Source organism: Neopsephotus bourkii, unplaced genomic scaffold (genome assembly GCF_033783945.1).
Source record: "Neopsephotus bourkii isolate Nb327-2 ecotype Australia unplaced genomic scaffold, CSIRO-AGI_Nbou_v1 NB_1189, whole genome shotgun sequence".
Classification (NCBI taxonomy): Eukaryota; Metazoa; Chordata; class Aves; order Psittaciformes; family Psittacidae; genus Neopsephotus; species Neopsephotus bourkii.
The window spans coordinates 3,659,231-3,673,912 of NW_026901674.1; the positions used below are offsets into that span (position 1 = coordinate 3,659,231).

At 44.6% G+C, this 14,682-nt stretch overlaps 1 protein-coding gene across 2 annotated transcripts in view; it reads right to left on the minus strand.

The window, feature by feature from the left end:
- The window catches only part of GRK5 (G protein-coupled receptor kinase 5), a 165,788-nt gene that overhangs the window by 101,190 nt on the left and 49,916 nt on the right, over window positions 1-14,682 (minus strand). The window contains exon 1 of one of the 2 annotated variants that reach the window (XM_061364209.1): window positions 9,626-10,064. The exons of the other annotated variant lie outside the window; for it this stretch is intronic. Coding sequence (XP_061220193.1) covers window positions 9,626-9,668 — 43 coding nt within the window. The 5' untranslated portion in view covers window positions 9,669-10,064. Of the gene's footprint in view, window positions 1-9,625; window positions 10,065-14,682 lie in introns of those variants that run through there. 2 annotated transcript variants of the gene reach the window in all.

The following is a 14,682-nucleotide window of genomic DNA, read 5'->3' on the forward strand; positions in this document are numbered from 1 at the left end:
AACTGGAGCTGAGAGTCAGTATTTCAAAGTTCCAGAGAATTCTGATTTAAAAGACATTAAACCGCTTCATTTTGATAACATTTGAGTCATCTCAGTTCTCTAACGTCAAAACATTATCATAGAACATATCAAATGGAGTATTAAGATACATTATATCATTCGAACAAAATGGGTATGGTAAATTGACATTCTTTGCTTTGTTAAAATGATGTTTCTATATTGTCAAAAGGAAGCTAGAAAAAGCAAATCCTTCTTTCAAGTAGACACTTGCCTGCAAAACCCTTTCATTTTTGACAGAACTACATTCTCAGAAAGGAAGATTCTTTTGTCAGAAATGTTCTCAACCTTCACATGTTTTGAAGCACATAGGAATTAAACAAGGAACACGGCCTGCCCATATCTAAATGTTCAAATGAATCTAAATTCCCACATTCCTTATCCGTTCCCTTACGTTAATTTGCACAGCTGAGATTTACATAGACTGTAGGAGACTTGCTTCCCATTCTTCCAAAGAAAAATGTAAATCCCTGCTCCAGAAATCCTGCTTGAATAGGGATTGATAACATCTTTCCAGGAAGGAACTCCTCTTTAAGCAATGGCTTTTTAAACTTATGACCTGGTCAATATATTTATTACCCTGGGTTTAGCAACATGCATGCAAGCTGCTAAACTGATGCCTCCAAACCTGCAAATGCAACTCATCACCCCCCTATAGTCAATGTCGTGCCCATTGCCCGTGTAGATTGCCCAGGAGCATCTGTAGTGCTCACGGATTCATATGAAGAAAAGCTGAGAGAGCAGGACTTGTTCAGCCTTGAGAAAGGAAGGCTCAGGGGAGACCTCAACACCATGTCCCAGTATTTAAAAGGCAGCTACAAAGAAGATGGAGACTCTCTTCTTACAAGGAATCACGTGGAAAAGATGAGGGACAATGGGAATAAGTTACTCCTGGGAAGATGCTGACTGGACACAAGAGGAGAATTTCTCACAATGAGAACAATCAGCCATGGGAATAACCTCCACAGGGAAGTGGTGGATCCCCAAGTGTTGGACACTTGTAAGATTAAGATGAACAGGGCGTTGGGACATTGTTATGGTTTAAGCACTGCTCCAACTACTAAGAAGGAGAAAAATAACTGCTACAGCTGAACCCGGGACAGGCATCTAGTCTAGGTCATGCGTTGCCTAGAAAGGTTGGACCAGATGATCCACAAGGTTCCTACCAACCTGGTAATCTATGGTTCTGTGATGATTCAATGGTGCTCCTCAGGCAACTCAAATGTTTTTAGGGCTGGCCCCTGAAGTCAAACTGTCTTGAAGGGACTTGTCAGACCTAGTTAGACACTGAGAAAAATAACTAGAAGCCTAAGGAGGCTCTGCTGAGTTGCTGCTCCACATTGTTCAGTTCTGATGTTTTGCAACACAGCAATACAATGGGAAGCATGACACAGGCAGAAGGAACACAGAAGGAAACCCAGCCCTGGTACAAGCAACTGCATGAGGCTCAGCTCTTCCGAATACTCTGGTGCCAGTTCTAGCAGGAGAACACGCAAAAACCCAGCCTGGATCAGGGAACGATGTGGGTTCTGTCTGTCCCTGTCAAAGAGCCGTGTGGGCTTTTTCTACTGCAAATAGTTCTGCAGTCTCTAAAAAAAGAACTTAGCCTCTGTGTTCCTGACATCTGAGTTTTGTAAGGAGTATTTCTGAACTGTGGGGAGCAGATCCAGCTGGATGGGAGGTGAGAATTCAAGTGTATTCTTATCAACACCCTGTAGCCAAGCTCTGAGACTTATGTTCTTTCCTGGGTTTTTTCTGCTCTCACCTAAATAAACTTACCAGCAGGGCTAAGGAAAGGAATTTTAGAGAATGCCATGAAAAAATTAATGATTTGAGACAGTCTGTTTTATTAAGCCTGACTGATTTATTATATTCCACCTAACCGGAAGACTTGGTAAAGCTTTGAGATGGTCTGATAAGAGCCCAGAAATCCAGATGTGTTTTGCTTTCCGTACATAAACAACAGCACACTTTTCCGCTGAGATGGTTTTATGTCTGGGTCAGGGAAACAGCCACCAGAAAAGCAAGAAAGGAACAGTGTAGAGTCTCCATGAAGGAGGCAGGAGACGAAGTCCCTCAAGCATATAAACAGTCCACCTGAGTACTCTCATTCCTAGTCTCCAGCAAGCAGAATGGCAGATCCCAGATGTTTAGAGGTGAAACACACAGGTCTGAGCTAGACAGAGCCTGATGCAAAGTGACTCTGCAGCCCCTTTGTCCTGCCTGGGCATGCAAATACTCTACTGAATCATTGCATTACCAAAGGATCACCTATAGAATCATAGAATAGTTAGGGTTGGAAAGGACCTTAAGATCATCAAGTTCCAACCCCTCTGCCATGAGCAGGGACACCTTGCTCTAAACCATATCACCCAAGGCCTTGTCCAACCTGTCCTTGAACACTGCCAGGGATGGAGCATTCACAACCTCCCTGGGCAACCCATTCCAGTGCCTCACCACCCTAACAGGAAAGAGTTTCTTCCTTATCTCCAATCTAAACTTCCCCTGTTTCAGTTTTAACCCGTTACCCCTTGCCCTATCGCTACAGTCCCTAATGAAGAGTCCATCCCCAGCATCCCTATAGGCCCCCTTCAGATACTGGAAGGCTGCTCTGAGGTCTCCACGCAGCCTTCTCTTCTGCAGGCTGAACAGTTCCACGTTTAATCCCACCTGAGACACTAGCCCAGCAAAGGTGCTGATGCGGACACTCAAGTAGGAGGGCACTGAGGAAGTGTTATCAGGTGCCCAATACGTTTTTATCCTGTGCTGCTTCTGTATTTTTGTGTAGTCTAGTGGACCATTAAATTAGTCTCACAGTGGAGGGAGACAGCCCAACAGCCATAAGGAATGTCCTCCAATGACTCCTTGCTGGATTCACCCTTCTCACTCAACACTTCTCAGCCAGTTGATGTAAACAAGCTACAAAATGTGAAAATCAGGCTGGGAACGTCATGAGAACACTTACATGGGCTATACTGCCATCTTCACAGCTCTCCCTGGGCAAACAACACATCAGATTCTCAGCTACAGATATATGCATAAAGCATAAATTAAATCCTAGATATATGACAAGCCCTCACGAGCTCCATGAAGGAAATGTGGAGAAGGGGATGAAACCACCCTGAAATGCCTGGCTACTGTGAGCATTTCCCAACTGCAGTGATTATCTGACAGAGGGGAAAAGGTGCTGGCACACACTTTTGGTACTACATGGATGGCAGGGCAAGGCTGGAAAGGGGTGAACAGGGCTGATGCAAATGATCATGGTCAGGTTTAGGGGAGATTTCGCCCTTTCTTAGCTACAAAGCCTGGGTTTTGCCCCAGCAGCAATAAGGTACCAACATCTCCTTTCTGTGGATCTCCCTGTCACACCCTGCTACATCACCCCTGAAATCACAGAAAACATTGCCCTCAGAAATCATTGACAGCCCAAGACACGACGGCAACACAAGTGTATGCGTCAGCTTTTAGGATCATTATTGTAAAAGGTTACAGAAGGGATTCAGGTTAATGGAGGTAATCTGTGATTATCTGATGTAACAGATTGCTCTGCCAGTGACTCATTCCTTCTGCCACAATATATTGTGGGTTGCAGCTGTAAATAGCGAGCAGGATGGAGCCAGCTCCCAAGCTAAGACTGTTCCTGTTGTTTGGAAAAACCCCTATAAGAGAGGGTGCCAAACCATTGCAGGTGTCTGAAAGCCCAGCAGAGCTTTACTGGGGGGAGTGGGTCGTAGCAGTGTACTACAGTCACTCATTCACGGGTGTTACTATAGCTACCAGTTGAAGGACTCAAGAAGAAAAGCAGAAATAGAGAAAATTAGGAGGTAGAATACAAGAAAAAAGAGGAAACCTGTCATAAAGCGAAGGCAGAGGGTTCCTCTGATCAGCTAATGAAGTGCTTCAAAAGCCACGACTGAAAAACGAGGCTTGAAGGTTGCATGGCGTAAGTGTCAGATGATGCAGGCAGCTGGCCCGCTCTTGTCTCGCCTCTCCCACCCACCCTGAGAGCTGGCAGTGGTGAGCACCATCCTAATAAACACAAAACAGCTTAGTCCCAGGGCTGGATTAACTATTTCCTCATTGCTCACCAAGTCCTGCCCTTCCACTTGCTTTCCCTGCAGCCCTGGGGGCAGAATTAAAACCAGGTATTGATTTGGACTCCAGGAGAGAGCAAAACCTAGGTACTGTGATGCCCTGGAAAACGACAGAAGAATCATAGGGCCCTAGAATGGTTTGGGATGGAAGGGACCTTAAAGCTCATCCAGTTCCAACCCCTGCCATGGGCACCAACACCTTCCACTAGAACAGGTTTCTCAAAGCCTCATCCAACTTCAGTTAACAAGAAGACATCACCATGCATCAATCCCACACCACGCAGTGTGGAGCCCCTGACTCTGCCTCAGAGCAGTGCCGGGTGCCCAAGCTAGCCCAACACACCAAAAGCAGCTGCAGCCAGGGACAGACACTTCTAATACGCACATAAATCTAAATAAATGTATAATTCCCCCTCACATGCTTTCCTGACAGCCAGCTGTTCCATTTGCTTGCTGTTATCCTCACTCCGAGATTAATGTTGCTGTCTGGGACAGCTTATTAACCATTTTTATTGCAGAGCATATACATTTGGCTAGTGGTGGGCAAAAGCTAAGCCTTTGAGTAAATAAAATGCTAGGGCAGCTCGCGGGGAATGACAGAGAACAGATATCTGCAGGGTCTTTACCCTGGCTCTGAAAGCCAATAATGGTGGGAGGTCAGAGATCACCAGCTTAATTGTCCAAGGAATTAATGGTGACGAACGTCTGTTTCCCCTCTTGTTAAAACTGACACCAGATACTTCAGAGAAAGCAGAAGGGCTCCTGGCCACAAAGGAATGTTTTGATGGCTGAAGCTTAGATTGTTGCCAGCCCCAGCCTGTCGGAGGAGCATGGGTCAAACAGTGTCATTGTAGGATACTGCTGCTGACTCCAGGACTGAACCTTCTGGGTCCAGTCAAGCAGCCATGGGTTATCCTGGTTGCTTTGGGAAGAAAGGATGCTTGCTTATATTTCAAATAAATTAGACCTTTGAATATAGCAAGTGCAAAATAAATAAGTGAAGTTGGAGGAGTGCGAATTGCCCCACAAAAATCTGAGCTTGTTTGTTCCTGCTTTGAAGAAAGATAGAGAGCAAAACATAACAGTAATACAAAATGTATTCTAAATAGCAATTTTTTCTCCACATTTTCCCCTCTCATTGTCCTGTATAACCCTGTTCAGGAATGCACGTTTGAGTTGAAAGTGTCACTGTAGGAGGAGTAACGAAACCGGGAAATACTAAGGGACCCTTTTTACCCTGTTAGTGACATTTTGTGAAGCTGGCTAACGCTTTTCTATTGAAATGACTTCTTCCGCAGCTAAGAATGAGGTCTGCTCACTTTCTTCTTGTTGCTCAATCTCATCTCAATTCAGATTTTTTGTGTGCAGTTGTAGGAACAAGGATGAAAGCTCCCCTTTGTTTTAAGGTGGTTACGTTCACTTTGAGCTGTTGTGAAACAGACTGAAGGGCACATCTTTCCCATTCATCTGAATATACGTGAGCCCCTCTGCTGTTTAACTTAAGCTATGTAAACAAGGGACAAGCACTTTGAGTTTCAAAGGATCAACCTACCAGTCACTTTTTGAGATCCACAAAGTGACTTCTCATGTCTTAAGTCATTCCCCTCATTATAGAACACTCTGACGCCTTCAATTCATAGTGGTAATGTGTAACACTGCCTGTAAGGATAAGTAGCATTGAATGAAGTGACTAAAGTCCACACATTCTTTCAGCAGTGTATTTCCACAGAGGTCGTGTAGACCAAGTAAATCTATGTGCTCAAGTCTCTGAATGAACTAATTATAATGGTGCCCTTAGCATTGCTGTCTTTAAGTGTCTGCCAGCATGTCCTTAACAAACCACCAGGTTCATGTTTTTCTTGCCCAGATGGAAACGTTTGATTATCAGCTCAGGGTCAATTCCTGCTCTGAGGCCGTGTACACTTACACCCCATGCGAATCCAGCTTGCTGAGCTTCAATTAACAATAGAGAAGTTAGTGACAAGTGGTCATTGAGCTGTACACTTGCTTGCTACTTGCTTCTGCACTCATCAATATCCAAAGGAAGAAGGCTGATGGGTCTATAGGGCTAAACAGTCTCCCCTGAAAACTTAACATGGTCCTAAAGGACTAAGAGAGTTGTTTGGCTCAGCAATTCCAGTTTGCCTGACATGCAGCAGAGCAGATGGGGAGAGACTTTTTAGCAGGGCCTGTTGCAACAGGACACGGGGTGATGGTTTTAGACTAAGAGAGCAAGATATGGGCTGGATGTGATGAAGAAATATAATGAGGATGGTAAAACATTGGCACAGGTTGCCCAAAGGTAGTGGATGTGCCGTCCCTGGAGACATTCAAGGCCAAGCTAGATGTGGTTCTGAGCAACGGGGTCTAGTGGAAGGTGTCCCTGCTCATTGCAGGGGAGCTGCACTAGATGAGCTTTGAGGGTCCCTTCCAACCAAAACTATCCTATGACGCTATGATTCTATGAGAGTGGTCTGACCTGCACATAGGCAAGTGCTTCAACTGGACAGACAGCCATCCCTACAGGGATGCCCATGCCCTACCAAAATTAATAGAGGGGCTTTTGCAGCAAGAGCCCATAAGCTGCTGCTTGGGAAAGGGCAGTGGTCAGGGTACAGCCCATGCTACCTGTGACAGGGCTGGTAGTACAGGGCAATGCATCACAGCAACGCTGGGAGCACAACCACGTGTAAAGTCAGTGGTACGGGGCGTGATTTTGATATATGAGGTATACACTCACAAGCAACACACTGTGTGGCACTGAGGGTCACTGTGGAGCTGGACAAACCTACAGGGGAAGACAAGCTCTGCGGCAAGAAACATTTTCTGTCCAGGTGTTTCAAAAAGATCCCCATTTTGTGGTGTTATTACTGTTGCTTCCAGGGCTTGAGGGCAGAAAAAAAGAAATTCAGCTATTTTTTTAGATGGCATTCTCATTTTTAAAGTCACAGGAGCAAAACCCCAAGCAATTACTCACAAAACCCAAGCCTTCTTATCTCATTCAACTCCCCCAGTGACGCAGAAGCTCTGCACCATGCAAAGCAGCACAGCAGCAAACACTGATCTTTGTGTCTAAGCATCTAAGCCCAAGTGGCACATACGCTATTCTAGCACCTCTTGGGACCTCTCTGGGAGATAATGTAATTAATATTGTCTTGGTGACAGCTATTTAACACATCCCACCGGGAAACTGCAATCTGTGCTTATGGAACTTGAACCCAATTAATACTCACTTCCTACCAGTTTCAGGTGTCTCCTAATTTAAAGCTATGTTTACAGACAAAACAGGTCAGTAACTCTTCCCAGTGAGCCAAACAGTATCTTAATCACAAGAGTTTAATAGGAAACAAATGACTGAGCACTGATAAAGTTTGCCATTATGCTTTTGAGGAAAAGAAAAGTGACTACAGAACAATCTGATAACGAGAGAATTTGCTTCCTGTGTAACTCGATATTTATAAACCTTCTCAATAAGGGGCAAAAAGGAAATAATTTGAGCTGGCTGAAGTTAACATTCCAAATGACATTTTAAACTGACAACAAAAACAGGACCCCGCCTGAAAACACTGCTTATGGGAAAGATAGGGAGAAACAACATGAGGCAGGAAGCCTCCAGTTCAGGCTGCCCTTTGCTCCTGTGGCTCGTTGGGCTCTCCTCCTGCCTGCAGACATACACTGCACCTTGCACAGCCTGGATCCATGCTTGGCCTCTCCACCAGAACAGGGGGGTCAGGGTAGAACGTGGAAGCAGGATTGTCCTGGCTGTGCTTTCTGCCTTCTGACCGGATTTCATAAAGTCCCAGACTGGTTTGGGTTGGAAGGGACCTTAAAGCTCCTCCAGTTCCAACCCCCTGCCATGGGCAGGGACACCTTCCACTAGAGCAGCTTGGTCCAAGCCCCTGTGTCCAACCTGGCCTGGAGCACTGCCAGGGATGGGGCAGCCACAGCTTCTCTGGGCACCCTGTGCCAGCGCCTCAGCACCCTCACAGGGAAGAGCTTCTGCCTAAGAGCTCAGCTCAGTCTCCCCTCTGGCAGGTTCAAGCCATTCCCCTTGTCCTGTCCCTACAGGCCCTTGTCCCAAGCCCCTCTCCAGGTTTCCTGCAGCCCCTTTAGGCACTGGAGCTGCTCTAAGGTCTCCCCTTCAGGAGCCTTCTCTTCTCCAGGCTGACACAGCCCAGCTCCCTCACTCTGGCTCCAGAGCAGAGCTGCTCCAGCCCTTGCAGCATCTCCATGGCCTCCCTCTGTCTCCAGTAAACACAGCAGCTCATATGCATGAAGGCACAGAATTTTTATTCAAGCTAAAGGCTACACTTTCTGCCTTATCATAGTAGGCATTCAATTATTTTCTGCGCTTTTCTATATTTAATCCTCTTGAAATGCAGGCAATGATCACCCTGCAGCCAGACTAGTGTCTCAAGAGCAGAACTAGCTCTTAACCCACAAGAGCCTCCGGTCCAGCTATGTCAAGCACCCACAACTCCACCTGAGTTCATCAGGATGCCACACACACCAGCAAGCTCTTAAACGAGCTCCTTGAGAGAGGAAGAGATAAAGATCCTAACTGAGGAGTTCCCTCTGCGCAAAACTAAGTGCAGATTGTTTCTGTACTACGCACTGGTTTCTAAGGCTTCTGGGTATGGAAGTTTGTCATGAAAGAATAATGTAGGAGATGTGGAAGAGTGCTTACAGTGGTAGCAAAAATAAACAGAAATTATTTGTATTTTATGCATAAAAAGGTAATGTTCCCAAATTTATTTTTATATATATATATATGAAATACTTATCTCCCAGAAGAAGAGAAGCAAGACAGGGAGAACAGTAGAAGGCGCATCTTTGTTCCACATTTCCCATGTTAGTAAATGACAGACTGCTTTGTACTTTGCTGCTTGGCTTCAGGTATCAAGTAAAGCATTGCTGAGTTGCTTTGAAAGTATATGGGTAACAACAATAAACCCAACACATCCCTTGGCTTTTCATCAGTGCCCTCTACTTATGCACCCAAAGGAAACTAAAATAGCAAAAGCTTTTCCAGCTAAAAGGTGAATTTAGAAATTAGCATGACTTTGCCAGCCCTGTTGAGACACTCCACACGTACAACTGGGAAAAGAAACTACCACAGACAGTAGAAATGCACAGCTTTAATTAGAAGAAAACCCCAAAATAAAACCAGACCTGTTCTTCTTGCAAAGTTTCCAGTTGATATTGTCAGAGGACCCACGATAACTAGGACTGCTAGACACTAGAGGGAAAATCATTCTTGGTTTCCTATTTACTGCTGGTTTTAAGCAGCTCAGCTTCACAGACTGAAGTCCTGGGGAGCTGCTGTGTGCCATGCACATGCATGTATGGTGTGGATCCCCTTCACCAACTCCAGACTGTCGGTCGCTTACACACCACCTTCCTACTGCTGGGAGGAGAGCAAGCAGCTGGAGAGAGCAAAAAGACCTGCTGAGAAAAAGGCTGATGCTCACCCTTTACCAGACACCAGAGAACCCAAAGGCACCAGAGTTCCATCACTTCCACTGCTCACAGGACAACTTATTTAACATTTGCTTTTCTGCAGCGCCCGGAGGCCAACAAATTCAGGCATTCTTTGTACAAGGCAATGCACGAATACAGATCCCATCCCCAGAGGGTTTCCAGCTCACAGTAGAGAGGCCAAAAACACTCCCAGTGACATTCTGAACCCTGGGAATGCTGCCTTTGCTTCCAACAAGGGCTAGGATTTCATCCCCTGTGGCTCCAGAGGGTCACAGTTTTCCCACTCATCAACACAACTGCTTTGTGAGGAAGACCCATGTTTCAAAATGGGTTGGTACTACTGAAAAACCATCAATGTTGCCAGGAAAAATCAAAGCCTATAAATGCACTGTTGTCCAGAGCTGACTACATTTCAAATAGAGTCAATGAAAACATGAAGATAGAACACTGAAGAGTCAGGGAAGTCAGGCTGGTTGTTTTTCTTCACTTTCACCCTGCTATCTCTTGCCTTCGTCTTCCCAGTTCTGCCCATCTCTATCACATCAAGCATTAACTGCTTATTCCTCTTTTCCAGCTTTTCACCTCAAAACCCTTGTTGACTATCAACATCTACAAGCTTATGATGCCACCTTTTGTCTCTGACCTGTTGCAAACTGAACTGCTACCCCTCTACGTCTTTCTGACCGTAATACACAAATATGGAGGTTCTGGACACAGTAACTGGCTTGCATCAAACAATCCCTGCACCAAGTTGTGCTTAAGCTCTATATGGACATGGTGTAAGCCAAAACTGTGCCAAAAAACGTCCTAACAATAAACAGTGTGGACAACTGTGTGCCAGTACTCAACCCTCCTGCCACGTCTATACTTGGTTCACGAGAATGATGTCCTTCTTTATGGTCTACAGAATAACTTCTTTATCGGTTGACTTCATCAAGGCCAAATTTCACCACAAGCTGCCACCAGGGCTTGGCTTTGGCCAGAACCTCCATCTCACTCCGGTGAACCCAGTCATATTTGGATGTCTTTCATCCAGTGCTGACAGAGGCATGTATCCACCTCCGAAGAATAAAATACAAGGGATGCAGCCTGGCATTTGGAATCACTGGCCACAGGCTAGTTCATCCTCTTCAAGAGCTGACACATCAAGACAACCGAATAGTAGGAATTCATGGCAATTTGCTCACACCAAAAAGGCCAGGAATAGAACTTTAGTCTTGTCCTGAAATCCAAGAGATACACCAGCAGATGTCTTTCATCTATATGACCTTTTCCACTAAGACAAAAGGGAGACAGGATATTAAATCACAGTTTAAGACTTTTATGACTCTTGGCAAGCATTTCTGTATTATGGGTTTGTTTGGTTTGGGACTTTGTTTTTAGGCAAAAGGAGTGTTATTTTTTGCGCTTTTCGTGGAACTTCAGCTAAAATACCATAAAAACATCTGCGACAAGTTTCCTTTGGACAGTTTGCACATTTCCAAAGTCACAAGCTGACTCCCCTTCCAATTCACATTGCTCAAACCAGCGTGTTTAAACCAGGACAAGCATGTGACATGGACAGCAACTCTTTTCACAAAGTCATGGAAAACCTTCATGGCATGTGCAGTTACATTACATTCTTTAACTGCAGATCTACATCGGGAGATATGCTTAAAGGCTGCAGCATGTCCGATACAAATCCCTCATTGACTATAGTGGAGAACACAGTGACAGCAGGACATAGCACAAGGAATGTGGGAGAAAGCAGAGATTAACTGCATTTGTCTCCTTAATTCAGTTGTACCCCTCGCCAGAGCTTTCCCTAGCATGCTCAGCTTACCTTACAGATGACTTAACAGATGTTGAGGATAGGGATGCTCCTAAGAAAGATAATCCAGAAGAAAGGACATTGACCTCAGACCCAGGGAAGATTAGTTTTAAGTCCTTCTTCTAGCACAGATTTCTCATATGGTTTTAGGCAAAGACTTAGGCTATGTAAATACCTTCTGAAACTAGGCTCTGGCTCATGATCACAGACAGACTCAGGTGAGATGGCTGAAGCAGATATGTATCTGTTCACCCAGCGCCTCTGCCAAGGGGCTATTACTCTTGGGAGCATAAGATTTAATGGGCTGTGCTCCTAACTCACAGCTGCTGAAACTCACAGTATCACACCAGGCTATGAAGTGTGACTGCAGGTAAACATCCTAGCTAAAGCTATTTATGATCTCAAGTCAGAGCCCTTCATCTTGACCTCAATCATCTCCTAGCACATAACATGAACAGAGAGTAATTCCTAAACCTCCCTTTGATATTGATGGGTGTACATACATTAAAGACTAAGAAACCCTAAATTCAAATGAAAATTGTCAGTGGAACATTTTCCCTCAGAAAATACCAATCAGCCTTAAGTAAACGTGTCAATCTTGATAACATTTCATTTTGAAAAGAAAACTAAAAAGGCTTTGAATGAGGTTAAAGTGTTTTCACTTTTGACTGCAAACGACTTCTGCCCCTTGTAAAATGCTGCATTAAATACTGGATATAAACAAATTTTGGTATCATTTATTACCAAACCAAACACACAGGCTGAGTTCAAACGTTTTCCCCTCAGATCTATTTTTTCACAGCAAATTCGAACTGTTTGCATTCCCTTTGTCCTAGAATACAAATACACTTTCCTGAAATTTGGGAATTAAAACAAACAACCAAAACCCCAAAACAGGACAACAGCAAAACTTTTGGCCACCAAAACCTCCCTAAGGCCCTCAGCTCTCGCAATCGAGGGCAGGTGAGGACAGGCTGGAACTCCTCGTGTTCTTTGAGTGACTAAAACACGACATGGGCCAAATGCAACCACATGATACTTCCAAAACGAGAGCACATATGGCTGAGCATTTCTGAAAAGTCAAAATCTGCTCACGCTGAAATCAATGGGCGTTCTACTCTTGACTTTTGTGGAAGCAGGGTTAAGTCAACACTGGGTACGATGGGAAAATCCCAATCGGAGAGCAAGCGCAGCGTTCCCCCTACAGATTATTCATGAAGTGTGCATAGACGTCATGAGAAAACAGAAGGTGCTACAGAGCTGGTATTTTTAAACCGAGGGTGAGAAAATAGGCAGCAAAGCGTAGAGCATAACTTCTTACGTTGCTTTGTCACCACTCTTGTTAAGGAGCACAGGGAAATTATTTTAAAGGGAGAAAAAAAAAACCCCAACAGTTAACTCTTTCTTCAGTTCAGAATACACTCTCTTTTTCTTCATTTTAGATGAATTTTCACAGTTTTCTTTATACTTCTGATTTTTTCTGAATCTATTCAGTTGGGGCTGTTCAGCCTGGAAAAGAGAAGGCTGCATGGAGACCTCATAGCAACCTTCCAGTATCTGAAGGGGGCCTACAAGGATGCTGGAGAGGGACTCTTCACTAGGGACTGTAGTGATAGGACAAGGGGTAATGGGTTAAAACTTAAATAAGGGAAGTTTAGATTGTATATAAGGAGGAAGTTCTTCACTGTGAGGGTGGTGAGGCACTGGAATGGGTTGCCAAGGGAAGTTGTGAATGCTCCATCCCTGGCAGTGTTCAAGGCCAGGTTGGACGAGGCCTTGGGTGATATGGTTTAGTGCGAGGTGTCCCTGCCCATGGCAGGGGGGTTGGAACTGGATGATCTTAAGGTCCTTTCCAAACCTAACTATTCTGTGATTCTATGATTCTCTTTCTTTCTGAATACTCTTTTCCTAAGACCCACCCAATATTCAGAACCATCAAAACCACCCAAGAATACTTTTTTAAACCACCTGTAAGGCAAAGATATGTTCTCCAGACTCCCCCTTGTATAGAATTTAAATCAGATCCTAGCTGCCTGCAATGGATACTGCTTCTACCTTCCTTGGCAAAGAGCAATCCATTTGGGAAAGCTGAGGCAGACACTGAAGTGGATCACAGGGAACAGCTGTGCACAGATACCAGTTCTAATCATCAGCATCACAGGACTGTAATCCTGAAATCCAGGCACCAGTAATTATCAGTCTAAGAGCATAATTTATTCCTTCTAGTCAGACACAAGATGGATATCCCATTGGGCACCAGTTAGATTGTTATACTCATTTTAGAAGGCTTAGCAGGACCACTTATCATGTATGAAACAATACTAATTGCAGGCAGTCTGAGCCATCAGATGAGTTTAATAAAGGGCTTCACTAAAGTTAGCAATGTGCTCTCATTATGCAGGGGGTGGAAAATGCTGGCATGAAAATCAAAGTAAAGCAGCATCTTGGACTTGTAATACTAAAATCTAAATGCACTCCAAATCTCTTACCCAATATATATTCCCTTGTTCATGCAAACTTTTGAGTATGCCACTTAATTCACCATGGAAGACACAACAATATAAATGTAGGATTTCAACAAAAGGACCTTAGATTAATATCTAATCTAACTCATGGCACCGTGGTCCTGTCTCAGTTATTCTTAATAAACCCTTGACTCACCTGACAACTAACAAGGAAAAAGAGCCCAGAAACATCTGTCTGTATCACACCCTTGGAATTACAGCCACCATTTCAATCAATGCAGTTTGCAAGCAACAGAGCTTTATCCAAAAGCCAGGACCTTCATTTGCTATCCACTCACGGTGATGATCTCCAAGCACCACCCCTTCCTCCCCCGTTTCTGCTTTTCCCATCCCAGTGCTGACCAGCCTCGGCTGCCCGGTTTGTGAAGCTGGACAAAAGCAGCCACTCAGTGTGGCTTGGCGGAGCTGTCAAATATATCAGAAAGGAATTTGGTTTTGCTTAGCCCAGCAGTGCCAAGCGCAACTGCAAGACCCGCGATTAGGGCTTGCGGAGAACACACATCGTTATAGCTTCACCCTTGGGCATTCACCAAAAGAGAGATTTGCTTTTCTAATTGGCTCAATATTTTGAGAAGGTAAATGGTGAATAATAACAGCCTCGGCAGCAACACAAGACAGGATGAAAGCAATACAAACTACCCATTTACGCTCTAGGCTTCATGGCGTGAGCCACACGCCAACTGACTTCCAGCCCCAGGAGGAAACCATCCTG